General features: G+C 44.7%; 1 protein-coding gene across 7 annotated transcripts in view; it reads left to right on the plus strand.

Annotated features, from left to right (window-relative positions):
• The first annotated feature begins 411 nt into the window (after positions 1-411).
• Positions 412-16,249, plus strand: part of GOLM2 (golgi membrane protein 2) — a 68,295-nt gene continuing 52,457 nt past the window's right edge. For 2 of the 7 annotated variants that reach the window (XM_040968598.1, XM_040968604.1), the window contains exon 1: positions 420-996. In XM_040968598.1, the coding sequence (XP_040824532.1) occupies positions 670-996 (327 nt within the window). In that variant the 5' untranslated portion in view covers positions 420-669. Of the gene's footprint in view, positions 997-16,249 lie in introns of all 7 variants that reach the window. The other 5 variants (XM_040968601.1, XM_040968600.1, XM_040968599.1 and 2 more) reach the window with 5 other exon arrangements.

A 16,249-nucleotide genomic window follows, 5' to 3' on the forward strand; every position in this document is an offset into this window, starting at 1 on the left:
GTTCCCAGTCATCCTCTTCAGGGTGATTTCCCTATTTGGGGGTCGTGGTCCCTGACGTCCTCAAAGACAAAAAACAAACCAACCTACCTAGACTCCTCGGTAGACTTGGGTCAAGGGAACCAAGCAAGTAACAAACAGCTTCCAGCCCAAGCAGAAGCCTTAACCCAAGACCAACACCTAAACCTGCCCAACAAAGACAACCCTCGCGAGAGAAAAAGACCACCCTCTCGCGAGAAGAGGGTCGTCGGCAACCAGGAAATGCCCCCCTCCCCGCGAGGCGACGGTCCTCGTCAGTGGGCGGGGCCCTGGCAAGCCCGTCCCCTTCCGGCTTCTGCGCCCGCCCCGAAGCCCTGAGGTGTAGGGCCGGGCTTGCAGACCGCAGGGTTCTCCCGGTTCCATCCGGCGGGCTCGGGGTCGGGTTCGAAGCCTCCGGCCCGCGCCTCGGCCCGACTTGGGGAGGGGGGGCGGGGAGGGACCTGCGGCCTGCGGCCCCGCCCCCTTCTCCGGCCAGCGGGCGAGCGGATCCAGCCGCCTCGTCTCTCGGCCCGCCCCGGGGCCGCATCCCCGGGCTACCTCAGGAGCCAGCCGAGGCCTGAGCTTGGTGCTGGCAGGTGTCGGCTGCGAGGCCTCCCCCGTCCCCTGACCCAGGGGACGGCCCGATTCGGCCCCATGGTGGGCTTCGGGGCTAACCGGCGGGCCGGCCGCCTGCCCTCCTTCGTGCTGGTGGTGCTGCTGGTGGTAATTGTCGTCCTCGCCTTCAACTACTGGAGCATCTCCTCCCGCCACGTCCTGCTTCAGGAGGAGGTGGCCGAGCTGCAGGGCCAGGTCCAGCGCACCGAGGTGGCCCGCGGGCGTCTGGAGAAGCGCAATTCGGACCTCTTGCTCTTGGTGGACACGCACAAGAGACAGATCGACCAGAAGGAGGCCGACTACGGTCGCCTCAGCAGCCGGCTGCAGGCCAGGGAGGGCCTGGGGAAGAGATGCGAAGATGACAAGGTAAGGGCACCTGTCCTTTGGTCCTGGGGTATTGCCTGCAGCCCCGGCCAGCCCATTTCAGACAATCCCCAGGCCCACCAGTGTCTGCAGCCCCTGCTGGACCGGTTCTCCAGGGTGGCTGGCCAAAGGATGCCGCGTTGTCCCCGCGCGCAGCTGCTGAGCTGGCAGTGGTAGACGCGTGGCCTTTGGGGCCTCCTGACGTTCTTTCCCAGTGACACATTGTGGGACCCAGACTGCCAGGTTTGCTGAAGGGTGTTGTCGGCTCTTGCTTCTGTGTTCACACTGATCAGCGTTCGTGTATGTTGGGTATGGCATTCACTTCCTATTTTTAAAGCAACGTGAAGGCAATGGATTAAAAAAAAACTAGATCAAACATCACTACCTTTTTGGGATCAAAAAAATGGATGGGCCTTGGAGCTGTGAGAGCCATGTGTGTGACTTGTACATAGTGACTCTAATTATGCCTTCAATGGTTAATGAAACTAACCCCCAAAAGGTAGACTGTTACAAGAAATAAATTCTAGGCAACAGAATCTGGTGTCTGTGTCCTCACTGTTTTCCTAAAATGAAGCTTTGTGTCCTTAAGTACCTTATAATAGAGTTGGTGTTTGATGCAGGCATAGAAAATACAAGTTTAAATTTTCAAAGTGTTAAGACTGCACTAGAAGCACACCTGCTACTAAATGATTTTTGTGTTCGCCAATATATCGGTGGCTGTATTCTTTTGTGACTTGTACATTCTGTTGCAATAGCAAAGTTGTAAAAATTTCTGAGAAGACAGTAGCTACCTTTCTTCCTGGGCCTTTCTTGGTAATCTTCACATTTTTGTGTGTGTGAGTTCCCTTTTGTAAGTTTTCACTTCATCTACGTGATGTGGAGTAAATCATGAAATAGTATCTCCTTGAGCACCCAATTCCCTATGGTGATGAATCTACGTTCTTTCATGACAGTGGTGCCCTTTCTCCTTTTCACCATAACAGAGGTGCTCCAGAAAAAAAAACCCTTGGGTAAGAGAAGACAAACATCCATGAAATTTTAAAATATTAAAAGGAGGTCTTCCTGCAAGGACTGGTTAAACTTTAATATTTAAATTCTTCCTTGCAAACTCAAAGGAGAGAGAGAAGTCTTTTGAAGTAATTCATAGACTGGCTTTTGTCTCTTCCATGTAATGCACGGCTGTTAATCTTTTTTAAAGATTTATTAAAATATTTTTATTGCAAAGTCAGATAGAGAGGAAGATCTTCCGTCTGATCGTTCACTCCCCAAGTGACCGCAATGGCCGGTACTGTGCCGATCCAAAATCGGGAGCCAGGAGCCAGTAGCTCTTCTGGGTCTCCCATGTGGATGCAGGGTCCCTAGGGTTTGGGCCATCCTCAACTGCTTTCCCAGGTCACAAGCAGGAAGTGGAGCTGCTGGGATTAGAACCGGCACCCATATGGAATCCTGCCTTCAGTTCAAAGACTTTAGCCACTAGGCCCCATGCTGTGCCCAAATAGTCTGGTTTTGAGTAAGCATTCATCTGTTACTTTCCACCAGGTGTGAGTGACCCCTGTTTGAAAAAACTGGAATGTTTCCTTCTCCCAATAAGCCAGATTCTTTTTTTTTTCTTTCACACTTAAATTATTGGTGATTTTTAAGTACTCCCTCGAAGGTCATAACTGGCATTCTTTTCTAGTCATTTCAGAGAGCATTTTTATTTTCAGTCAATTCAGTCTCTAAATGGTATGGTCCTATTGACTTAACTGTCTCCAGCTCTTTGGAAACCATCCTTTATTGCTTCTATACTATTGGATTCTCAGATTGTCTTTTTCATTCTTCAGTATGTTGTTTGTTGGTTTTTATTTCCCTCCAACCACCCTCATGTTTTGTAACTTTGTTTTTCCCTATAAGAGCACTATTCATCAAAGTGTTAAATGGAATGACAGATTGTTGGATTCATTCATAGGGCGTCAGGAGAAAAAGGAAAACCCATTTGGACAGAAATGTTAGGCAGAGTTTGATCCATAATGCCTACCACCATATAAAATAAAGAAACCTGTTAGGAGTGAACATATGGTACAGTAAATAAAGCCCCTGCTTATGACCCACATAGCAGAGTAAGGTTCTTTCCTGCTAATGCACCTGGGAAGGCAGTAAGTGGTGGCCTAGTACTTTGACTCTTCCACCCATGTCGGAGACCAAGCTGTTATGGCCATTTAGAGAGAGATCCAACAGATGGAAGGTCTCTGTCTCACTCTTTGTCTTTCAAGTAAATAAATAATTCCTAAGCAACAACAAACAAATGGGCCCGGCGCAGTAACCTAGTGGCAAAAGTCCTCGCCTTACACATGCCAGCATCCCATATGGGCGCCGTTTCATGTCCTGGTGCCCCGCTTCCCACCTAGTTCCCTGCATGTGGCCTGGGAAAACAGTCCAGGATGGTCCAAAGCCTTGGGACCCTGCACCTGTGTGGGAGACCTAGAGCAGGCTCCTGGCTGGCTTCAGATCAGCTCACCTCTGGCTGATGTGACCACTTGGGGAGTGAATCAGATAAAAGATCTTCCTTTTTCTCTTCCTCTCTGTATAGCTGACTTTTCAATAAAAATAAATAAAATCGTTAAAAAAAAAACTGTAATTTTATTTTAACTCAGTTTTTATCATTTTTTTTAAAAGATTTATTCTTTGGGCCCTGCGCGGTGGCACAGTGGTTAAGGTCCTCGCCTTGCACGCCTGGGATCCCATATGGCGCCGGTTCTGATCCCGGCGGCCCCTCTTCCCATCCATCTCCCTGTTTGTGGCCTGGGAAAGCAGTCGAGGACAGCCCAAGGCTTTGGGACTCTGCACCTGTGCGGGAGACCCGGAAGAGGCTCCTGGCTTCGGATCGGCATAGCATGAGCCTTTGCACTCACTTGGGGAGTGAATCATCAGAGGGAAGATCTTCCTCTCTGTCTCTCCTCTCTGTATATCTGCCTTTCCAATAAAAATAAAATAAATCTTTAAAAAGGAAAAAAAAAGATAAAAACTGGGCCACTGCTCCGGGCCCAGTTTTTTATCATTTTTTAAAAGATTTATTTTTATTGGAAAGGCAGATGTACAAAGAGGAAATCTTCCGTCTGCTGGTTTACTCTCCAACTGGCTGCTAGCTGATCAGAAGCCAAGAGCTTCTTCCAGGTCTCCCACACGGGTGCAGGGCCCTAAGGCTTTGGGCTGTCCTCACCTGCTCTCTCAGGCCACAAAGCAGGGTGTTGGATGGGAAGTGGAGCTGCCGGGATTAGAACCAGCACCCATATGGGATCCTGGCTACGTGCTGGGCTCTAAAATAATCTTTTAAAAGACATAATTAAGGAGAGAGAGCCAGAGATTTTCATCCACTGGTTCACTCCCCAAGTGCTCACAGCAGCTGGGGCTGCAGGCTGAAGCCAGGAGCCAAGAACTCCATATAGGTCTCACACATGGGTGCAAGAGCCCAAGGTATTGGGCCATTTGCCACTGCCTTCCAAGGCTATCAGGGAGCTGGATCAAAAGTAGAACAGCTGGGACTCAAAGCAGCACCTGTATGGGATGCTGGCATCACCACAGGCAGAGGATTATATGCCATGCTTCCACACCAGTCCTGATTCCATATTTGAACTAGCTGTAACATCTTTGTTGGAATGCTTATGAATGTCTTTTCTTGAAGCTAATGAGAGGCTCTTAGCTGCTTATAATAGGGAGTAGTCTTAGTGTCTTTGCAAAAACTAAACTTATATTTTGGATCAATTTTAGCCAATTATTTTGAAGAAAGTACATAACACATGTAGTTGCTTGTATTACTAATATCTCATGTTAGTGTAGCATATTTGTCACAAAATAAACTATTTTTTAAAGGTTTTTAAATTTCTGCTGTTGTTTTTCTTATTTGTTTTCACTTTATTTAAAAGAGAAGGAATGGGGCCTGGTGCGGTGGCGCAAGTGGTTAAAGGTCCTCGCCTTGCATGCCCGGGATCCCATATGGGTGCCGATTCTAATCCCAGCAGCCCCGCTTCCCATCCAGCTCCTCTCTGTCTCTCCTCTCTGTATATCCGCCTTTCCAATAAAAACATAATAATAAATAAATCTTTAAAAAAATAAATAAAAAGAGAAGGAATGAGGTCTTCTGTCCACTGGTTCATTCCTCAGATGTCCACAACCATCAATGGTTGGAGCTGGGCCCTGCAAAGCGAGGAGGCAAAATCTTGATTCAGTCTCCCACATGATTGCAGAGAATTAACAGGATTTTATAATACATTTAATGTGTGACAGGAAGTCCCAAGGGAAATTGATTAGTGTTAATTTTTTTAAAAAACTTATTTATTTATTGGAAAGTCAGATATACAGAGAGGAGAGACAGAGAGGAAGATCTTCCCTCCAATGATTCACCAGCCAGTGCTGTGACGATCTGAAGCCAGGATCCAGGAACTTCTTCCGGGTTTCCCAGACAGGTGCAGGGTCCCAAAGCTTTGGGCCATCCTCCACTGCTTTCCCAGGCCACAAACAGGGAGCTGGATGGGAAGCGGGGCTGCCGGGATTAGAACCAGCGCCCATATGGGATCCCGGGGCGTTCAAGGCGAGGACTTTAGCTGCTAGGCCACACCGCTGGGCACGATTAGTGTTAATTTGAACAGCCTCCTTGATAGTGTGACTTGAGATGGGAGGTTCCAAGAAGTTAGTCTGAGAAAACTTGAGTTTGAATTTGAGAAATGTATGAAATCATGTAGCAAGTAGAAGAATGAACTTCTGGGCATAAAAAGAAAGGCCTGTTTGTTTTATCTGTGAGAGTACTTAAGTCTTAAGAGTGGTTGTAGGGTTAGATGGAATATAAGATCTTGGAGCAGGTCAAGGAGAAGGAGGAACAGGCTTGAAAAGACTAAGGAATATTGGAGTGGAGCGAGCAGAATTCTTTCGTGTCACATAGGTTGAGCGAAAGAGTACTGAAGAATAGTCACCAGTATTAATTGTCAGCAGTATTGATTGTCAAGGGAAACAAATATCTCTGTGAAGAATAGTGATGACTTTGGCAACAACAGTTTCAGTAGAACCAGAGGGATAGAAGCCGAAAGGAAGGGCATGAGTGAGGACATAGCAAGACATTAATGACTTCAGTGATTACAGTGGTCTCAGGAATGCAGAGGAGAAAGGGAGAAATGGGAAATCGGTTTTGTTGGAGAAAAGGAAGAACTGATGGGTGCAGATGTGGGTTATTTTATAGATTTGATGGAGTTGTCTCTGATTTCTTGTGCTTTGTGAGTTGGAAACATTGTCTGGAAACAGTGATGTGGAAGAGAAAAGCAAGAACTAATAGGTGAAGATGTAGGTAGTGTTATAGTTTTGATGGAGTTGTTTCTCTTTGGTTTCTTCCACTTTCTTTGTGAGTTAGGGAACATTGCCCTCAAAGTGTGATGTGGAAGGCAGTGAGTGACAGTGTGGAGAGTGGACAGTACTGTAGCTAAGAGTCAAGACAATTTTCAGAGTTCATTAAAATGAATTACTATTTTTACCTGCCTCCAGGTTGTGTTGTGTGGGTTTTTTGTTTTTTCTTTTTCAAGTCACCAACCATTAGCTGGTTCCATTTGAACCTTTGTACCATGACTACCTACAGCATAAGGCTGAAATATTTTGGTGTACAATACGAGCTCTCATGACCTAAACTCTTCTTAAGTTGTCAGCCTGTTCACTTTTCACCTCTCTACCCTGTATTCCTTTTACTAATATTATATCATCGTAGATGTACCTTGCTGTTTTATGCTTTTATCATTCTAGTTTAGTTGCTTCCTCTTTCCTTCCTTTTTGTATATTTGGCAAATTCTTTTTTTTAAGATTTATTATTTTTATCGCAAAGTCGGATATACAGAGAGAGGGAGAGACAGAGAGGAAGAACTTCCATGTGTTGATTCACTCCCCAAGTGACCATTACGGCCGTGCCATGCCAATCCAAAGCCGGGTTCCAGGAACTTCTTCCAGGTCTCCTATGTAGGTGCAGGGTCCCAAGACTTTGTGCTATCCTCAACTGCTTTCCCAGGCCACAAGCAGGGAGCTGGATGAAAAGCAGGACTCTGGGATTAGAACCGGCGCCCAGATGGGATCCTGGCGCGTTCAGGATGAGGACTTTTAGCTGCTAGGCCACTGTGTCATGCCCCGTATTTGGCAAATTCTTAATTATCTTTTAAGATTCTGTTCAAACTGTACCTGCTTTATAAGCCTTCCTTGACCTTCCCAAGATACTTCTGTACTTATTTTGGATTACTTATATGCCTGAAGCCCTTTACATATTGCTATAATTATTTATAATTATGTCTTTGTAACTAAATTATAAGCTATGCAGGGCTATGTCCTCCTCATCTTTGTAATTTCACAATTCCTGGGATATTTTTTTTTTGTAAGATTGATTTTGGGGCTGGCTCAGTGATATATCAGGCTAATCCTCTGCCTTGTGGCACCCTCAGCCCAATGGGCTCCAGTTGAGTCTTGGTCCTTCCACTTCCAGTCCAGCACTCAGCTTCAGATCAACTCAGCTCTACCCATTGCAGCCATTTGTGGAGTGAACTAGCAGATCTATAAAATTCTCCTTTTATCACTTCTTGGCCTTTTGGCTAAGATCAAGTGTAAAACTCTTTCAAATAAAAAAAATCATTAAGCTGGAAGCTGAATTGGAAGTGGAGCAACTGGGATACAAACTGGTACCCATATAGGAAGCTGGCTTGCTATGATACTGCTCCGGCTCTAGGATGACATTATTATTATTATTATTATTATTATTATTATTATTACTATTAATATTTATTTATTTTTCGTTGGAAAAGCAGATTTACAGAGAGAAGGAGAGATAGAAAGAAAGGTCCTCCACCCACTTGTTCACTCCCCAAGTGGCCACAATAGCTGGAGCTGAGCTGATCCAAAGCCTGGAGCTTCTTTTGAGTCTCCCATGCAGGTGCAGGGTCCCAAGGCTTTGGACTATCCTCTACTTTCCCAGGCTCTAACAGGGAGCTGGATGGGAAGTGGAGCAGCCAGGACACGAACTGGCATCCATATATGATGCAGAGCATCCAAGGCGAGGGTTTAGCTACTAAGCTACTGCGCTGGGCCTCCAAACATTTCTTAATTTCATTTTCCATGAACTTTTCCAAGTATTCTTATACCTGTATTGAAACATTACACTTTACCCTAGAAATTTGTGCAGTTATTATATACTGCTTAAAATAAAGTGAAACTTAAAATCTGAAGTCTGTAAACACTTGTTTGGTACTGTGCCGTAAGTATGGATTCAATAAATATTTGGTGATTAGTTCAGTAGTTGATCATTACTCTTGTGCCAAACTATATAAATATGACCTGTCATTCAATGCTTTTGATATAGTTCTATGACATCGTCCACTTAGTTGCACCAGATTGAAAAAAAAATCTTTCCAAGGTCTGTTTCCTGACTAAGTCCATCTTAGTGCATCCACAGACCAAGGAACATCTTGCAAAGCTTGGCCAGGAGAATGGCCAAGGCAATTGACTACAGCTGGGAAAGCTCCAAAGCTTCTATAAATTTAAACTGAAAAACAGATTCAGCCACTTTCTTATAGAGGATATTCCATGATTGATTGTTGCAGTTCATGTTTGGCACATTTTACCACATTCACCCAAGTCTTCTTCTTATCTTTAAAAGCTTATAGGATAAATAGATGACAGGACAACGAAATGCTAGTCCATCTCACTGAAGAAGGCATATTTTGCAGGCCATGTTGTTTAAGCGGGCCTCATTTGTAAATAGTGGTTCTGTGTCCTGCGTCCATGGCCTTACCCTCTCCTAAGCCGAGGAGAACATCCAATAGCAATGCATCTCATGAACCTCAAATTCAGCTTTTTCATGGCCTTTTTTCTACTAGTCTGTGAGGTTCCGGATAACGATTTTCTCTCTATAGATGGCATGCTGAGTCAATTGGTATAACAGCAAAGCCTCTTTTGGTGTGTAGTGAAATGAGCGGGCACCCTTGTTTCAGGCTTCTGTCACTACGTGTTCCGATTTCCAGCTCTCCCTAAGCATAGGGCAGCTTCAGCACAAAGATGAGCTGCCTTCATGACAAATTTTTGCTCCTAATACTTGAATCCCCTGAGCTACAGCAACAGTAAAGTCTGAGCAACATTAGCAATAAATCCATCCACTTGGATTCCAAAATCAATTTTTACGAAGTTACCCTCCTTGAAAATGTAGTCTTGGTCACTTTCCTTTTTTTTTTTTTTTTTAAAGATTTATTGGGCCCGGTGCGGTGGTGCAGTGGTTAAGGTCCTCACCTTGCACGCCTGGGATCCCATATAGGCGCCGGTTCTATCCCGGCAGCCCGCTTCCCTTCCAGCTCCCTGCCTGTGGCCCGGGAAAGCAGTCGAGGATGGCCCAAAGCTTTGGGACCCTGCACCTGCGTGGGAGACCTGGAAGAGGCTCCTGGCTTCGGATCAGCATAGCATCGGCCATTGCGGCTCACTTGGGGAGTGAATCATCGGATGGAAGATCTTCCTCTCTGTCTCTCCTCTCTGTATATCCGCCTTTCCAATAAAAAAAATAATAAAAATAGATCTTTAAAAAAAAAGATTTATGTATTTTTTATTACAAAGTCAGATATACAGAGAGGAGGAGAGACAGAGAGGAAAATCTCCCATCCGATGATCCGCTCCCCAAGTGAGCGCAACGCCCAGTGCTGCACCGATCCAAAGCCAGGAACCAGGAACCTCTTCTGGGTCTCCCATGTGGGTGCAGGGACCCAAAACTTTGGGCCATCCTGGACTGCTTTCCCGGGCCACAAGCAGGGAGCTGGATGGGAAGTGGAGCTGACAGGATTAGAACCAGTGCCCATATGGGATCCCGGTGTGTTCAAGGCGAGGACTTTAGCTGCTAGGCACACCACCGGGCCCCTTGGTCCCTTTTCTTTGGGGAGAAGTGATATAGAGTTATTTGTTGAAATGCCAATAGGAAAAGTAATACCTTATCATTTCCTTTCTTGAGCTTTCTTTTCTCTTCCACTCAGACTTAACAATAATATACCTGAGCTGAATGCTTCCCTCAAAGATCGAAGGACGTGGCTGGTGTTGTCACTCCCCCATTTTGCATTTAGTCCTGATCGGTTCTCAGCGATGGTATGCTCCTGCTGCTTTTTCTTACCTAACGTCTTTCTACCACCAGCATTGCAGCCTCATCTCCTCTGAGCTGCTGCCTCTGTCTCCCTTCCTGACCATAGACTGTGGCCAGAGCCCCTAAAATCTGCGAGGCAGGCATGAGCAAAAGTGTGAGCAAGCAAGAGACAATAGTTCTTAATTTTGTTGAAGTTTGATTTTATCTATTTGTTGTTTAGTTTTCTGTACTTTTTTTAAAAGATTTATTTTTTATTTTTTTATTGGAAAGGTGGATATACAGAGAGGAGAGACAAAGAGGAAAATCTTCTGTCTGATGATTCACTCCCCAAGTGAGCACAACGGTCGATGCTATGCCAATCTGAAGCCAGGAGCCACTTCCGGGTCTCCCACGCAGGTGCAGGGTCCCAAAGCTTTGAACCATCCTCGACTGCTTTCCCAGGCCACAAGCAGGGAGCTGGATGGGAAGTAGAGCTGCCGGAATTAGAATCGGCACCCATATGGGATCCCAGGCGTGCAAGGCGAGGACCTTTAACCACTGCACCATCACGCCAGGCCCTAGTTTTCTGTACTTTTATAGTCATATTTAGAAAACTGATCAAACTCAAGGTTAAAATTTTCTGGTTTTTTTAAAGAATTATTTATTTTATTGGAAAGGCAGATGTACAGAGAGGAGAGAGGAAGATCTTCTATCCAATGATTCACTCCCCAAGTGGCTGCAATGGCCAGTGCTATGCCGATCTGAAGCCAGGAACCAGGAACTTCTTTCTGGGTCTCCCACACAGGTGCAGGATCTGAAGGCATTGGGCCGTTCTTGACTGCTTTCCCAGGCCACAAAGCAGGGAGCTGGGTGGGAAGTGGAGCTGCTGGGATTAGAACCGGCGCCCATATGGGATCCCAGGTGTGTTCAAGGCGAGGACCTTAACCATTACGCTATCATGCTGGCCCTCTGTTTTGTTTTATACTGGAGCTGATACAGTGGCTCAGTTAGCTAGTCCGCCTCTCAGCACTGGCATCCGTATGGGTGGCAGTCCGTGTCCCAGCTGTTCCACTTCCCTTCCAGGCTGCCTACTTGTGGTTGTGAAAGCAATGGAGGATGGCCCAAGTCCTTGGGACCCTGTATCTGTGTGGGAGACCCAGAAGACGCTCCTGGGTTTGGATCTGCTCAGCTCCAGCCATTGCAGCATGAACCAGAGGATAGAACATCATTCTCCCCTTCCCTCCTTCTCTTTGTAAATCTTCCTTTCAATGAAAACAAAGAAATCTTAATATTATTTACCTAGTAGAGCAGGATGCCTGCCCACATGGGACTCTGATTAGGGTGGGAAGGGTCAAAAAATAGAAGAAAATGGGAGGGACAAATGTTTAATTTCTTTTATTCTTTTCTGGTTTTTTTGTCTTGTGTCAGGAGAAGTGGGGAGGGGCTACCCCTTGCTGTCAGACTACATAGTACTCAGGGTTGGGGCTGTAATTTGATGATGCCTTAAGAGATAACCCCAATGTGAGGAAGAGTGTTCCAAGGGTGTTACTTGAATGGGTTTGAGAAATTGTTGGTTTTGTTGCTCCAGGATTGAGAAAATCTTTCCAAGGTCTATTGATTGGGAAAAACCACCTTAGTGCATTTGTGGAACCGGAAACTTGCTGCAGAGGCATGGCCAGAAGAATTTCCAACCTGTTCTGCTTTGTCTTTGACAAGGCAGTCAGTGTGCCCTGCTGACCTAGATGAGCTAGCTGCCATGTCCCCTGCGTGCATCTGGGTATGCTGTCCACTGCACAGATATCTGCAATTGAGGAGACCCAGTTCCAGTACATGCACTCTAAGGTTGGACCACATATCTTGTGATTTTTCCATAAGGCCAGGGTCTGAGTCAGTAGTCTAGTTGTGTGTCTTCCAAGAAACTCTGCCTGAGGTGACCTCAGACTTCACTCTTGTGTGTGCTAGCTAGTGCAGGGTCAGATTCGTTCTGTCACCTGCACTATCCAGTACACATACTAGAGGATACAGCTGCCTTGTCAGTTCCATTCTGCTCCAACCCCATATTTTACGCAAACCTACTGGTGTCATGTCCCACCCTAGCCAGCCCATCACAGACCTAGTCCTCAAACCAGCGGGTGCCACAGCCTGGTTGGGGCAACTCCTAATAATCCCCACCATATCTGCTCCCAGCACGTGCATGTGCTGGCATGTGCTGCGGCCCAGTCTGGCCCAGCCTGCATCCCATCTACTCTTATGCACATTCACGGGTGCTGCAGTATAGCTCAGCAGGCCTGCCCACAGACGTGCTGGCAAGTGCTGCAGCCTAGCTGGGGACTTTCCCTGTGGCAGGTGCCACAGCCCTGCTTGGCATTGTTTGTACTCAGTCTTGGTCTTTGCATGTGCTGGCGAGTATTGCTGCCTGGTCCAGCCTGTCCTCCTCCCAGTCCCAGCTCCCGTAAATGTTGATGAGTTCTGTGATTCAACCTGGTTTGGCCTGTCATCACCCCAACTCTTGTGCAAATGGGTAGGGGCTGCCATTTCAGAGGTGTGAGCCTACAAATCTCCTACAGAATCTGCCTCCAGATCTAGTTCCCTTGTATTCTGGTGACTGCTGTGGCTCAATCTTACATGGCCCACCCCCTGCGCTGACATTCATGGGTGAGTTCTGTGGCTTAGCCACAGCTTTCGTGTGCATGGACAGACAGCAGGCAATGCCATTTAGCCAGGCCCGCCTTGACCCAGACATGCCACCTGGTTTCTCCCCTTCTAAATTACTCTGTATAAGCTCCCTTTCTACCCACGAGTGCAGTGGCTCAGGCTGAGGAAGCCCCCAGAAGTCACTCTTCATCTGTCAAACATGCCTTCAGGAGCTTCCATTCAGCATGTTCCCAGACACTCTTCCCTTGGCAATCTGCGGCACCCCAACTCCTCCCCCAACCCCTTTCCTGCACAGTAGTGCTTGCCATGCCTGGGATCTCGAGTCGTGTGTCCCTTTCTGGAATCCCCCATCTTCCTCTGCAGTGGCACACAAAATTCCCTACATATCTTTGGAAAACAAATGGGAAACTGTGCTGGCACATTGATATAATTAACACAGATTTGGGATTAACCAGGCCCTGTGTGCCCACCACCTGTTGGCTGCTTTTCTCCCAGCAGTGTAATACTTGCTTAGGTACAAGGCAATCTAGGCAGTTGCCTACTGCCTAAGGCTAGAGTAGACTTTTATTTTTAAAATACAGATCTTTGATCCATTTGAATTAACTAAATTCATTTTCTCCCTTGGTGCAAAGTAAGGGTCTATGTCCAGTTATCCTGGTGACACTTGATGAAGAAATTCTCTTTCTGTATTAGATAGTCTTGGCATGCTTGTTGAAAATTTATTGACCAGAATATGATTTGAATCATTTCTAAGCTATTTAGGATCAGACTCTTGAAAACCTTAGATGCTACACTAGGAATTTTATTTAATCTTTTAGGTGATGAAAAATAATACTCTAAAATAATTTTTAAGACACGATTATATACATATATAAATGAAAGATGATTGTAGAGAAATGAATTAGGAAATATACTACCAAAGAAATATAGGCATAATTAGATCTAAACTGAAAAGAATGGCAGCAAAGCTAGCTAGTTTAATGGCTATAACTAAACATTAAGGTAGATTAAGTTTACAACTAGAAAACTCATGCTTTCAAGAGCCTCTAATTGGGCCCAGCATGATGGGTCAGTGGCTAAATCCTTGCCTGTACACACTGGGATACCATATGGGTAACTAGTTCTCCCAGATCCTCTACTTCCCATCCAGCTTCCTGCTTGTGGCCTGGGAAAGCACTGGAGGATAGCGCAAAGCCTGGGGGACTCTGCAGACACATGGGAGATCCAGAGGGGCTCCTGACTCCTAACTCATGGCTTTGGATTGACTCTGTCCTGGTCATTGTAGCTGGGGAGTAAAGCAGTGGATGGAAGACCTTTTCTTTGTCTCTCCTTCTCTTTGTAAATCTGCCTTTCCAATAAAAGAAAAAAAATCTGAAAAAATATTTTTAAATGCACATGAAAAAACAGTGGAGAATCGCCTAAGCTCTTGGGACCCTACACCCACATGAAAAACCCAAATGAAGCTCTTGGTTTCAGCCTGGCCCATCTCTGACCATGGCCATTTGGAGAGTAAACCAGAGGATGGAAATTTTCTCTCCCTCATCCTCTCTCTCTCTCTGTATCTCTACCTTTTAAATAAATGAAATATTTTTTCAAAAAGAAGATTTGTTAATTTTTATTGAAATGGCAGATCAGATTTGAGAAGTGGAACAGCTGAGACATGAACTGGCACGCATATGGGATTCCTTTGCTTGCAAGTTAGGATTTAGCCACTGAGCCATCATGCTGGGCCCCATGAAATAAATCTTAAAACGGAAACACAGATAATGGGAAATCATCTATGTTCATCAGTTTGAGGAATTAATATTGTTGAAGTGTTCATAATACACATTTTGATTTCCAGGTCAGTGCAGTCTATAACAAAATCCCAGTGGCACTTTTTCTAACATTTTGAAAATGCTAAAATCTAAAGAACCTGAAAAACCAAAGCCATTTTTGAAAAGAAAAAAAAAGGAACAAAAATGAAGAATTTATACTTCCTAAGTTTATAGCTTACTAATAATCAGAAAAAAAAACCCCACAATAGTCAGAGCAGTGGAATATTGTCCTAAAACCAGATACACAGAACAACAGTATGTGGAGAGCTCACACATCTGTAATCACCTGATCTTTGACAAAGATGCCATAAACTCCAAATGAAGAGATGAAAATTTCTTTAATAATTGATACTTTGGGAAAAAATGGATATTTATAGACAGAAAATGCAATTTGACTTTGATCTCATACCATGGAAAAATTAGCTTAAATAGCTTAAAGATGTAACACCTGAGGCTACAAAACTATTTGAAGAAAATATGCAGAAAAACCTTCACAACATTGGTTTGGGTAATGATTTCTCTTTTAATATGATGCCCCAAAACACAGACAGCAAAAACAGAAATAGACAAATGGACTAACACAAACTGAACAGCTTCTGCAGAGAAAAAAATCAACAGAGTAGAAGAAAATATTTTCAAACTGATAAATAGCACCTAAGATATATTATGCAATTCAACAGCAAAAATAACAATTGTTATAGATTTTTTTAAATTGGCAAAATACCTGTATAGACATCTTCCCAAAAAATCATGTAAATAATCAACAGATACATGAAAAGATGCTCAACATCACTAATTATAATGGAAAAGAAAATCAAAGCCGCACTGAGATGTTGTCTCTTACCTGCTGTAACAAGCGGTTAGTGTGAACAAGGTAGAACGTGTTGGTGAGGATGTAGAAAGAGTAAAACCTTGTGCATTGTTGATGGGAATGCATATTCATACAGCCACTATATAAAGCAGTTTAGAGGTTCATCACAAAGTTCAAGTAATTCCTACTTTATGATCCAGCAATCCCACTTATGCAGGCATATAGCCATAGATTGGCTTCAAGAAGGAGAGGTGGGAGAGATATAGTTTAAGGGATCTAAATTTTCAGTTATGCAAGCACAGTAAGTTCTATGACTCTAATTTACAACAGTGTAACTATAATTAATCCTGTATATTTGAAATTGTTAACAGAGTAGATCTTAAGTGTTGGCACACATATTAAACATTTAACAAGCAGGCCAATGTTGTAAATACATTATCTTAGATGTAATGCTTTAATTACTCTGTGAGTCAGACAATATTCTCATGGAGAAGGAACCTGAAGCACAGAGATATTAAGTAGTATGGGTAGGGCTGACATTAAACCCCCTGCAAACACCATCATCTATACGAGTTCTGCCACAAGTCCTGGCTGCTCTGCTTCTGAATGGGTTTCCTGCTAATCATCTGGGAAACCAGCAGAAGATGGTTCTGGTGCTTGGGCCCTATCACCCATATATGAGTCTTAAGTAGAATCCTAGACTCCTGGCTTCAGCATGTACCAGCCCTGGTGGTTGAGGCCATTTGGGGAGTAAACCAGTGGATAAAAGGTATATGTGCCATTCTGTCTCTAAAACTCTGACTTTCAAATAAATGCATAATACTTTTTTTTTTAAAGAGGTTGTATGGCCAAGGATATAGACTTGTTGGGTGATGAATTCAAAAT

This window comes from Ochotona curzoniae, unplaced genomic scaffold (assembly GCF_017591425.1).
Source record: "Ochotona curzoniae isolate NIBS_2020 unplaced genomic scaffold, NIBS_Ocur_1.0 scaffold_4701, whole genome shotgun sequence".
Taxonomy (NCBI): domain Eukaryota; kingdom Metazoa; phylum Chordata; class Mammalia; order Lagomorpha; family Ochotonidae; genus Ochotona; species Ochotona curzoniae.